This window comes from Dermacentor albipictus, chromosome 1 (genome assembly GCF_038994185.2).
Source record: "Dermacentor albipictus isolate Rhodes 1998 colony chromosome 1, USDA_Dalb.pri_finalv2, whole genome shotgun sequence".
NCBI lineage: Eukaryota > Metazoa > Arthropoda > Arachnida > Ixodida > Ixodidae > Dermacentor > Dermacentor albipictus.
This window is the reverse complement of record NC_091821.1, coordinates 310,972,125-310,985,050: the sequence shown is the minus strand read 5'-3', so window position 1 is coordinate 310,985,050 and position 12,926 is coordinate 310,972,125. Positions and strand designations below refer to the sequence as shown.

Genomic DNA, 12,926 nt, shown 5'->3' with positions numbered 1-12,926 from the left:
TTGCGGCGATCTCTCCTCAGCGTTTCTTCTGGATTTGATAAGCTGACAGGCTGCTGCGGCAGTCTTCTAGCAATTTTGAAAAGGCCCCTTTTGGGGCCACCAAAGGGATGCCTCGGTGGTGCTGCAGCCGGATGGAGGAAGGTGGTGGGGAGGAGCACTGGCCTCCCCACCATTATAGTTTTCTCACATCAGCTCTGCCATCCACCTATGTTGGATTTTTTTCATGCAACCCGGTTAAAACTATTATCGGTTATAACAATGGAATTTTTGTCGCACTTGAATTTTGTTATAAGTGGGTTCAACTGTACATATTAGACGCACAGCACCATCTTTTCCTGGAACTGCAAGTTAGCTTTCATGTATTAGATGCACAGCACCATCCTGTCCTGCAATATGGACATGCACATATTGGTGTGGAATGCTAGAAGACTTTTACACAAGCTAGATGATGTTAAGCACAACTAGAAGTTGCTGTCTTTAAATGCACTTCATTCTTGTAACGCAGAAAGGTATCCGTGTCTTCAGAAGTGTAAAATGTTTAGAATACAGCATTATTTATCATTGCTGTGGCAGAAGTGTTGACCTATAGGTAGGTACAGAAGAAAAAACAGTAGTAGAAACACAATATACATGTATTGGTAAAATATAACTTGGTCCAAATGGCAAATTTACCAGTTTGATTGTCGTTCGCCTGTCCCTGTCTTTTATTCTGTTGTCTGTCTTATTTTTATGCGAAGCATATTACGAGAGCTCAACCCAGCTCCTCAGGCGTGGCGGTGTCGCCTTCAATGACCTTTGACCCCATGCCATACCACGTGACACCGTGACGTCACGACAGAGGAGAAACGGGGGCTCCAACTAGCGGCGTCGCTCGCGGCGTCGCCGCGGTACATGAGCAGCTGCGCTTGTTTCTAGGTGGCTTTGGCTCAACCCTTGCAAGATGGGCTGGGTGGGAATCGAACCAGGGTCTCCGGAGTGTGAGACGGAGACGCTACCACTGAGCCACGAGTACGATGCTTCAAAGCGGTACAAAAGCGCCTCTAGTGAATGCGGTGTTGCCTTAGAAACGAGCTGTTTCTAAGGCTCAGGCGGTCGTCGCTTGCTCAGGCGCACATTTCGTTGCTGCGCCGAACGCTGCGTTGCTCGACGCTCACCGCGTCCAATGCGGGGCGCGTAGTCGCTGCGCCGTAGCCCATTGTCTTACACCCCTTGGCGGGTCGACGGGAACGCTGTATCGTTCCACTCTTGGAGGCGAAACAGAGTAACGCATGAGTTGTTTCTTCGTCTAGCCGAACCAGATATAGCCAAGCGACAGCAGTTCACCAGGCTAAACAGTGGTTCAACAACTAAAATAAAGGCTAGTATGCTTCGCATCCTGGGCTTAACCTTAGCTAAGCCACAGCCATTTTTTTTCACCTAAAACCATTTCTAAAAGCCATATACCAACTAGCCCGGCAGCAGACGTTATTAAAATCTACGTTTAACATTCTAGGAACATGTACTCATCCATTCCAACTCCATTCTGGAATCTCAGGCTCCCATTCCATCTGTCCAACGGGTGCCACCATTCGATTCTCACTCCATTGCTTGTATTGAAAAGTGCAGAATGATTCAGGAATCAATTCAGCTCTGGACTTGCCACTCCACAAATTGCATCTGCATCTGCATTTTGATGCAAAAAGATAAATAATGCGATAACCAGAGCAACATTGAACCAAATGACTGATTTTGCAACTCACATGTGTAGGATAGTTCCATGTTCTTTGTTTTACATCCTCAACACTGTTCCATTCCGCTTGTCTGCTACTGTCAGCATAAATTCAAAAGTGAACTCTTCCTAAACTACTCCAATACACTGTTCTGTTTCCAGGTGCACTTGCATTTGTAACAGTTGCTTAACAGAGTCCAACATATGCTTTGGGCTACTCTATGCTTACGAACCGGCTGCAGAACGATGCCAACTTTGTCCTTCAAAATTTGGATTTTTTTTCCCCTCTTACAATAATCACACTTGCAACTCTAGCCCTATGCTAGTCCACTTGCTCCACCTTATGATAATGGCACATGCCACTGAGTGCTGTTTTTCCAAGGAAAAATAAATGCTTGACGCAATAGTTCTTCGGAAACCCGCAAGGTGGAGAGGAGTAATGAATAAAGGTAAAATTAGTCATGCACCCAAACGTAGCTAAGTGCTATGTTTAGCACTAGTGCTAAACTACGTTTCGGTGGATGTCTTATTTTTCCTTTATTAATTACTGCTCTCCACCTTACTGGCTTCCGCAGAACTATTACGTCAAACTCTTGCCTTTGCTTCTGAGTTGTGGATAAATTCGAGTTCGTCTGCCACCTGCTAGCCGCCTGGTTAGCTCAGATGGTAGCGCGGCGGCCTTGGAAAGGCGGTGGTGCCGGATTCGAGTCCTGGACCAGGACGTATTTTTCCTCAACTGCGAAGCTTTTCTTTCCATGGACCCGTATGGGTTTCCTTTGTAGCACTTAGCTACGTTTGGGTGGATGTATCATTTTCCCTTTATTAAATATAAATGCTGTTCACTATAGTGTCAATGTGACAATCATTCTAAACACCATGTAGAAAGTTGTGCACCTAGAAGCAAGTGATCCAGTGAGCCGTGCATTAGCCCTATGTTTAAAGTTAAGCTTCTTTTGCCTACCTCTCTGCAATTTTATGTGATGTGGTGGTAGTATAGTAGTTGTCGTCAGCTGTATCGCTGAGTAGAAGCTGTTGATCACTTTCTCAGGTTTCCATGTGGCTCGACAGCGGTATAGACCCTTTTTATGCTTACAAACAGAGCTCCCAGAAGACTTCTGGTTAAGCCGTCTGGAACAACACAAGTTACGATAGCCTGTAAATTTATAGAACCCTTCAGCTGGCACCAGGTCTGCCGTAGAGTTGGTGTGTTTGAGGAGTGCATTTTATTATCAAGTACAACAACAACAACAAAAACAAACAAAAAAACACACACATGAGCTATGCATGGCACACATGGCACACATTCTTTATATCTGAACACATCAAGAATATTTGCTTACAGTATACTATGTGACAAAATACCTTTTTTTTTGTTAACTTGACCGTCAAAAATACAGGACAGGAGGTTTTCTTGGGTCCTGAAGACACTGCTGCTGCAAAGTGGAGAAAAGGATCTATAGGGCCTACATTTCAGGCACTGTGCCAAGCTTCGCTTAGTGTTGGAAACCATTTTTGGCCATCTACTTTGACTCGAAAACTCATAAAGCTGATAGTATCACCGAAACTGAATCTTCGAGAATATTGCACATGAATTAAATTTATCTTTTCTCTGCACGGTGCGCCATTGTGGCTGATCACCATTACAGAACACATTCCTAGTTGATATTCCATGTGCCATTTTGTCATCTCATCAGAGCTTCACGTGCATAGATTGATTGCTTTACACTGTATGGAATCTGCATGATCTTTTTTTTACTTCAAAGGCAACCAAAAGTGACCAAGGTAATATTGTTTGCCATTGCTTGGACATATTCAGCTTATTTTTTGCATTCTGCCTAACTACATAATTAGGCCTAATTAATTAATCAACTTTGCAAATATTATAATTAGATGGAAAGTGTCAATGAAAAAATTGTACAGGCAACATGAAAAACTCCCAATACACCCTTCTGTTGTTCGATACGTGCTACATAAAAGTGTTTTCTGAGCGGGAAAGAAGGCAGCAAATACACGCAAAATTGCCACGTGACTGGCCGATCAAGGCACTTCAAATCAAGGCACGCAAAGGCACGCAAAGATCAAGATCAAGATCAAGGCACGCAAAGTGCCTTGATCGGCCAGTCACGTGGCAATTTTGCGTGTATTCACGGACTTATTTCGTGCTCGGGAAAAACATTTTTATGTAGCACGTCTTGAGCAACAGAAGGCTGTATTTGGAGTTTTTCATGTTGCTGTACAATTTTCTCATGGAAACTTTTCATCATATTACAATACTTGGCAAGTTGATTAATTAAGGCTAATTATGTAATAAGGTAGAAAGCAAAAAATCATCTGAATATCTACAAGCGACGGCAAACAACATTACCTTTGTTCTGTCCAGCTACCTGGTATCCACATATTTTTTCGTCTTGGTGCATGATAGGTGGGACACCCTGTATAAAGCAGCATTAAGATCTGTGCATGCAGTTTCACTGTTCTCGAAAAGCTTTTGCTAATGAAACAAAGCAAATTCAGATGTGATGTTGGCTTGTGACGCTTCATTTTTATTTTCTCTTGTTCCAGGGAAAGTGCGTAATGATTTCTCGACACCGGGGTAGCCATGGCAAAGGTATCCACACATTGTAATGACTACTACACTTGCCACAGCAGTTTTGCTGCTTCCCTCCAGCGGTGTCTCCAGCGGTGTCTGCAACAGTGGCGACCTCCTGAATGAATGCACAACACGGGCAATACCGGTGCCCAATTCCAACAAGCCTGCAGTGCTCCCTTCTGTCTCCTTCGGAGTGATGCGAATGTGTCTGGAACCGGTGTGCACCCAAGGAAGCAGCAGCCAGCCAGTGAACTAACAAATGGAAGATGAAGTTGCTTTGTTTAGATTAAGGCGAAGCAGATGCCCGTTTATACCTGGTGCAGAATGGTAGCAGTTTGAGAACCCTTCCAACGTTCCAACTTAAAAGTCGAGCCCTCGTATGCAGGGCATGAAAAGGAGGAATGAAGCTGCAAAATGCAAGACTGGCCTCTGTTGCCATTGTCATTAAGGACAGCAGTCCTCAACCATGCCGTTCTTTTTTTTTTTTCCTTGTTTGTAAAATTTTTATGGCTGTTAAAAGGGGCGTTGCGATGCCACATGGACTGTCATTGTGACAGTTGCATTTTACATGTCAGTGTCACTGTCAGCCCCTTTGATCACATGTGAGAAAATGTAGCTGGTAGTGCAGCTCCATTGATGTGGAAGTGCACACTTGAGATGAGCCAAGCCTTGACATCCTGGCAAGGCCGGACTTTTCCTGTTTCTTCTCGCTCTGCCTTTAGATGGGGCGCCTAGCTCTCCCCCTTGCCAGCGGCCCTTGCTTGTCTAGTGTCTCCATGTGACAAGGAAGCCCCGTTTCTGTTATTTATGTACATCGGCCAGCCAGCACAGTGTGTTAGCTGCTAGATTCATCATTGCAACAGTGGGTTGCCAAGAAAACGAAAATTCTCGTTTCAGTTTGTAAGAAAAGAAGAAATGAGAATTTCCACCTGGCTGGATACCGTCGCCTGTGTACTTCCTTGCCACTCTGAAGATCGCTGTGTGAATGCGCGGTGTCAGTTGTGCAAGTGCTGCTTGCATGCACGTGCGTCACCTTTTGTGTGCAGAGAACGAAGTGCCAGTGAAGTGACTGAGGTAGACCAAACAAGTGCAAGGCAGAAGATCAACCATGAAATGGTCATGCAAAGCGCACACGTGTGCTTCTCTTCCGGTGAACATGGACATGTCGACACATCTTGGCGACCTTGTGTGTGATTCCTTTGTGAGAGCCACCCTTTGTCATGTACAACAGTACAGTCTTCCTTTCCAGCTGAAGTAGCGCGTTGTGTCCTCAGACATCCCACTTGACTATGTTGTTTCTGTCCTAGTAGCACATGCAAGCTGGGTTATCCTTTAGAAGTGCAAACTTTTTAATTGTGGGAGGTTATGCGCTATGATGCCGCTAGCCACACTTCACTCGTGAATGTCTCTTCTGTTTCCTTCTGTTGTCTCCTCCCGAGTAATGAGCATACCCTCTCACTGAAGTGTACTTAATGATGGCTAAAGAGGACAGGTGTGAAGTATGGGATGCAAGACTGTGAAGTCATGAGGAGCTTAGAGTGTCACGATCTTTTTCTCTCCCTAGCCTTTTTTCCCCTCTTTAACGCTGAAAGCAAGTTCTCAGCTGCAGCAAAACACAGTGGCCAACTGGCCACACAACACCGCTTGTACAAGGGGTGATATTTGTTGCCTTTCGCAAGCTGCTGTGGCCTGTCTGTGCCCTTGATGCCTAGCTCAGCGCAAAGCACTTGTTTAAGCATCAACAGCAATCCAAGCTGACTCGTCTTGTCTCGTGACGCATACTTTTCGCGATGACATATCATACTTGTTGAAGACGGTCACGAAGCTCTAGTTGTTTGTACAGCATCGAGTAAGCAGAATGAAAAAAAAAAAAAAGTTATTTTTTTGTAAGTTGAGCAAGCAGTGAAAAAAAAAAAGACACCTGACTGCAGTGTTTTAGCATCCAAGGTTGTACAGTTTCCATGCATTCTCCTGCCTTGTTTCTTTGTCGTTGTTCTGCCTGCTCTTGCCTTGCACACCTGTGCTCCTTTTTTGGAGAACTGTGCAGAATCAACTGCATGGAGAGGGGGGACTACCTTGCGAGTACACTGGTTCATGATCTACTTAGTAGTGATGCAAAGTTACGGAGCTTTCGCCGGTAAATTGTGGCATAGTTTGCATCACAAATGTATAAGTTTAGGTGATGTTTTCTGCTGCATTGCTTTCATGGGACCAGCTAAGTTGAAATCTGTTGGCATTTGTAAAAATAATAAAACAAATTGAGATGCTAACTACCAAGTGTCATCATTTGGCTGCTTGGTAGAGTCAACGAGAGCCTTATGGAGGTTAAAAATTTAGATCTACATGTAGTTTACTTTTTGCCAGTGCCACTTGTACTTCCAGCCTATAATGAGCATATGAACTACTGAATACCTTTAGTGTTACCTGACTGAGTCAATTCCATGCAGTGGGCACAAAAGCATCATTTAAATTAAACATGAGACAGGCATACGTATGCCTTGTAGAGCATGTAAAATAACAAAGCTGTGATTAAAGTCATCACTACACTGTTGCAGGCTATGCTGCTTGCAACTTTGCATCGCTACTGCATTGTATGCACCAGTGTTTACATCTCACCACAGTAACAAAATTATGGCAGAAAAAGAAGTTGTGTTGGAAGTGTTTTTCGCTGTTGAATTGTGCAAGTGAGACTAATTTAGACCTGAATATTAAACTGATTTCTTCAGCACTTTGGTGGCGAATCGTCTTGTTCATCATATTCATACCCGTTGACCACATGCAGACACGTCCAGTGTTGTCATATATCATAGTATTCAAGATGAGGAGTACCCTCTTCAAACATGTACCTTCACTCTGAGTACCTAGAGCCTAGAGAGCCTCCTATTTTTACTTCACATTAAAAAAGAGAGGGGGAGCTACAATAATGTTCACATACAGCATAGAATAAAGATATAAAAAGAGCACTATTCTGCAAACATTATTTTCGATTTCTGAGTAACTGGGGCCAGAATAGAGAATTATTTAGTATCAGAAAAAAACTTCCACAGAAGAAGCAGAGAAAGTCCAAGGATTTACCTTGTGCCGGCTTTTGCGATTGCTTCACATTTCAATTGCATGACATGTAGAACATGTGGGTGGCTTCGTTTGCAGCCTATTGGCGGGTTGTAGAGCTACGTGGTTGAAGTTAGAAACTTGCCGTTCACTGTTAAATTTGCAGCACGGATAGATAAAGATACTTCCCTTCCCTGGTGAACTGTTGCTGCATGCATAAAAGATTTGTTCCTGCTTTTTGCACAGTGAGCTTGGCTTTTATTCCTCGGGTATAGGTCAAGTGTGTTGACATTCTCCTTCCCTCAGCAGTGTCCTTTCCTTGCCTGGCACTTTTTGTCCTGTCAGAGGTGTAAATTAGGTTTATAATGTTCTGCTGCTGCGAGAACAGACCCCTCGGACCTGTACTTAGAGGCAAGAAAAGGGAGAGCTTTTGTTTCTTGTCTTTTCCCTGCCTAGCTCGTTCTTTGCAATGCACTGTCAACAGGAAGGTGTAAATACAAAGTGTGACATATTGACAATAAATTTTTCAGAAACAACTTGTGCCTTTTTTGCTGTGCCTAGCTAGGAATAGGCTTCTGGTGGTGGCAAAGCACCAAAGTGATCACAACGCAGACTTCAAGCACCAGATAAACTTCAATGGCCGCCTTAGCTTTGGTAGCCATGGCCACACCTTGGATGTTAAAATACATGTATGAAGTCAACCAAGATTTACACACACACACATATATATATATACATATATATATATATATATATATATTGCCATTAATTTATCATTTCTTTAATGCAATCAGTAAGTACAAGTAATTTCTCTGTGTTGTCTTTACTGTCTCTCTTGGCTTCTTGTGCTATGATTAATGAAAATTGGGCCCCTCGGCTAACCCCCTTCTCTAGAGATCTAAATCGTACCGACTGCATAGTAGCCGTAGTCGTGTGCAGCCAGTATTATTTTCATCACAAATTATTAATTGCTTTTAATTAGTGAACCAGTGAACTTTTTAATTATTGCTTGAATCGCAAACATATCAATTTCAAAGTTGTAGGGCACCTCAAATAACCTCTGAATCAAACATACGTTTCGTGCCCAGCTTTGCCTTGTTGGTTTTTCTGAGAAAGACCAAAAGCTCGCAAAACATCTAAAATACGAAATAGAGACGCGCTCGTGCGCTGCTACTCAAGCGCGTCGAAGCAAATAGCCACGGACACATGGCTTTACTAGCAATGGCAGCTCGATACAGGGCTTCATGCTTGTGATGGTCACGGCATTATGAGAACACGCTGCTGACGCTTTGATAAGCATAGCGGAGCTGTAGGCGAGGGGGGGGGGGGATTTCAAAGCAGAGAAACCGTGACAGCGCACTTGGGACTATAATTTTGCGAACTCATCTTGTTCAGCAGATAGGTGTGCACAGAACACACATTCCTTTTGTTCCCTTTAGCAATAGAAACAAACCTTGCGCTGGCTATGTTCATCTAATGCATTTTGGCCTGTGTGTACGGCCAGCATATGCTGTTGTCGATTGCGTAAATCATTTTTGCTTGACATGTCAATGTGTAGATAATGGGAGGTCTCAACAGTACGACGCCAGTGACTTGCTCTTCAAGAATACAGTCATGCCCTTCACAAATAATGAGAAGGCTAAAATGATCCTGGCTCTGGGGGCAGCGCACGGCGACGAGGATGGCAGCCAAGCTATTCCGGATGTGGCATTGTGGAGGACGCCGTAGTCCGTCAACAATACTTAATACATACAAAGTCCTTTGTGAGACGGGTAGCTTCACCAGAAAGCAGCACAGGACTGCGACGGTAGTTCAAGAAGTGGAAATGGATGTTTTAACATTCTTTGCTACTAACCCTCACAGTAGTGCGCGCGATGCCAGTGCGGAGGCCGGAACCTCAAGGTCATCAGTGTGGAGGATAAAAAAAAAAACAGACTAATTTCTCCAGAAACTCGCAAGTTAATCTTCGCATTGCACAGTATTGTAGTGATATGAATCCACACTGGCTGGCATAAACACAACATCAATACCATGGTTGTTTAATGTGTGGTGCGATATTCTTGTTGGCAACATCATCGGACCCATCTTTTTTGACAACACCGACGCAGCGTAATCGACATTCTTGAGGGCCCCGTGCACGTCTGTTGGAATGTTCCACTTGTGCAGCTTTGGAACATTCGGTTTCAACACGTAGTGCTCCTGCGCATAGTAGTAGTCGGTCTCGAGCGTGGCTCGACAAGCTTTCTCCTGGACAGTGGGTTGGCCGGCACAGACCTGCACCTTCACCTGCAAATGTCAACAGACATGACACTGCTGGACTTCTTGTGTGGGCTACATGAAAGATGGTGTGTATAGCAGTGAAACCACCACACCGGATGCCCTAAAAGCAAAGATAAGCAGTCTGACACACGATTTCAACGTCGTTAATGAAAGCTGCAACAGCAGATGTGTTGGAAAGAAGGAAGTACTGTGTTGCTTCAGATGGTGAATAGTTTGAGCATGTGCTATAAGTAGCAGTGGAAAATAATTGCTTAACATTGGTGTAAAACGTGACTGTTTAACGCACCTTCATGGTGTCGCCCTATCCTTGCATAGAAAAGGTTGTGACAAAGATAGAAATGGGTAAAAAACTGATTTGTTTTGCCTCTTTTCCGGAGCTCAATAGACAGAAAGGGTAAGTGGCTAAACCAGTTGCACCTTCGGATGTTCCTTTGTGGGCGGCTGAGACACCTTATGCGCTTTTGGCTTATTCTTTATTGAAATAAACTCCTGACTAGCTCTTTTCTACTCCTCTGAAGGCTGGCTTTTTTCTTTTTTTCGTGTTATTTTGCTCACTGTCTTTTTTTTTAACATTTGTTGAATTAATTTTGTTGCTTTGTTTCATGATATCCGAAGGTTAAAGCTATGCCAAGTGCCTCATGATCGAGCGCAACATTATTGCATCCACAGATTCTGACGCTTATCGCACCACGCTAGTTAGGTCGCAAAACCTCTGGAGTCATCCTACTCTACTTCCAACTTACCTTTTGTCAGGAGGATCGCGGAGTCCATTTGGGACAATACCAACATTGATCTGGGCAGTGACTATTATTGAGGTAGTCGCTATACAGCTAAGGGAATATAATGTGATTGATTGGGACAAATTCTGTAAATTGAGAACCCCCCAAAGCTCACCCCCAGCATCGGCTGATCCGCCGCTAGAAAGCTGGGTAGAGCAACTCGGATCTTGCATCAGGGTGTCAGAAAGGGTTATCGTCAAGGACGTCCAAACGGATAAGATGGACTCCAGGCTCGCTCACTTCCTCAAGGCCAAGTAATCAATATTAGCACAGTGTAAAGATCAATGGTTGAACTGGAGACTTAAGAAGAGAATAGCAATATTGAATAAGGATGTCGAGGAACACTGTAGAGTTCTATGCAGACAGCAGTGGGACGAGGTGCGTCTCTCCCTGAATGGCAGACTCCACAAAGGCGGTGGCTGGGGCCTCCTGAAACATCTCTTAGATAAGAACGGCTTCAAGTCCAAACCCGCTTAACGGTTGATATGCTATGCAAAATTATTCACAAGGCGAGAAAATAAATGGCAGATGACAAGCTGTTGGATGACCTAGCTAGTCAGTACTTCCTGCTCGAGAGGACGCAATCGTTGACCTCCCTATCGATTGGATACTCGGGGTCTCCCAATCACGCCCTTGACGGAGATTTCTTGGAGGGTAAAATTCGCCTTGCGATTCAGGAACTTAGCAGTAGATCTGCCGCTGGCCCTGATGAGACCTCCAACAGAGTTCTGCGCAAGCTCGAAGATAATTCTGTCAGTTACCTAACCAGGAAAATCAATAGAATCTGGAAAAAGGGTTGCATTTCGAAATAATGGAAATGCGCACGTACGGTACTCATTCCCAAGCCCGGCAAGCCTCTTTGGCTTGCAAACCTTAGACTGATCTCTCTGATGTCATGCCTCGGTAAGGACGCGGAACATGGCATGCTCAACCAGCTCTCGAACCATGCGGAGGAGAACGAACTTATTCCATACACCATGATCGTATCCAGGCCAGGACTTTCGACCCAGGACGCTATGCCTAGAATTAAGAAGAGGCTCATAAAAAAAGGTAACTCGCGATACAAGGGTCATACTCTGTCTTTATGTAGAGGAGGCTTTCAAGACTGTACACCGCACGGCAATTCTTCGGGCCATTTCAGATCTTAATCTTGGGGAACGCTTCTTCCACTATGTTCAATCTTTTCTGAGCGGCAGAACCGCTTCCTTGCATATTGGTGACTTAAAATCAGAACTTTATGAGTTAGGTGACAGGGGTACTCCACAGGGCTCGATATTGTCTCCCTTCCTGTTCAATTTGGTCATGGCAAAGCTGGCCAAAACATTGTTGGCCAGCTTACATTTATGCTGATGATGTTACTCTATGAAGTGCTGGGGGAAGTGACGGAGGGTTGGAGGCTAGTATGCAGGAGGCTATTAGGGTCACAGAACTCTGCCTCTCTCCAGTAGGCCTCAAATGCTCATTGAGGAAATCGGAATTGCTCTCTTACCATTCTTCCAGGCCAGGACGAAAACCTAAGGGCTGGGAGCATGATGGTAGGCGCCGTATCGTGCTCTTTACAATGGATGGTAACCGCGTCCCTGAAGTAGGGTCGATCAGAGCCCTAGGACTAACTATTCAAGTAACGGATCCAATGGCTTGATGATACAAAAGATAACTGGCAAAGTGGAGAATGCTCTACAAGTGCTTCGACGCATTGTCCATAGAAATAGAGGCATGAATGAGGAATGTGCCATTCGGCTTCACGCTTTTGTCCTTTGTCGTATTACTTATGTTGCGGCTATGTTTGATTGGAAGAAAACAGAAGAGAAACACCTTGATACCACCATCTGTTGAGTCTTCAAGGTAGCCCTGGGGCTACCATTCAACGCATCCATCGAGATCTTTTTGAAACTATAGGAGTACACAATACTCTTGTGGAAATCGCTGAGGCTCAGCGCACAGCATAGGTCGTCCGGTTGTCAGGCGCCAGAGCGTGCAGGGACATTCTGGTTACTCGGGGATTTTTTACTGAACGCGAAAAGGGTAATGTCAGACATCTTAGCAAAGAAATCAGGGACGCGATTGTGGTTTGTTCCTTTCCCAGGAACGTCCACCTTCTCTTTAACCAAGGGAGAAGGCTCACCTGTGCAAAGGATCGTCTAACTGAGGTTGCTATACGGATGCTGTCTTCGTAAATGCGGCCCAGGCGGTCAGTCGCGAAGCTTTTTCGGCAGCCGTAATAGACACTCGGGAACGTGCCTGCAATGCACTCTCTGTTTACAACAAGGATCCGGAGGTGGCCGAACAGAGGGCCATTGCACTTACTCTTCTAGATCTGCAGCACTCGGCAATCTATAGTGATTCTAGGGCAGCCACTTGCGCCTTTGCTAAGCGAGTGGTAGCTACGAAGGTTTCCAAGTTACTCGAAGGTAGATCCATTAGTCACCACTCTATGGCCCCTATCGGCGATTTCGCGAGTGAACAGCAGAACCTTAATGAATCCGCTCACAGGGCCATACGAGGACTTGCCAGCCAT

General features: G+C 44.7%; 1 protein-coding gene across 5 annotated transcripts in view; it reads left to right on the top strand.

Annotated features, from left to right (window-relative positions):
• Window positions 1-7,885, top strand: part of GckIII (Germinal centre kinase III) — a 201,607-nt gene extending 193,722 nt beyond the window's left edge. For all 5 annotated transcript variants that reach the window (XM_070531556.1, XM_070531555.1, XM_070531553.1 and 2 more), the window contains exon 8: window positions 4,271-7,885. In XM_070531556.1, coding sequence (XP_070387657.1) covers window positions 4,271-4,283 — 13 coding nt within the window. In that variant the 3' untranslated portion in view covers window positions 4,284-7,885. The remainder of the gene's footprint in view (window positions 1-4,270) is intronic.
• The last annotated feature ends 5,041 nt before the right edge of the window (window positions 7,886-12,926 follow it).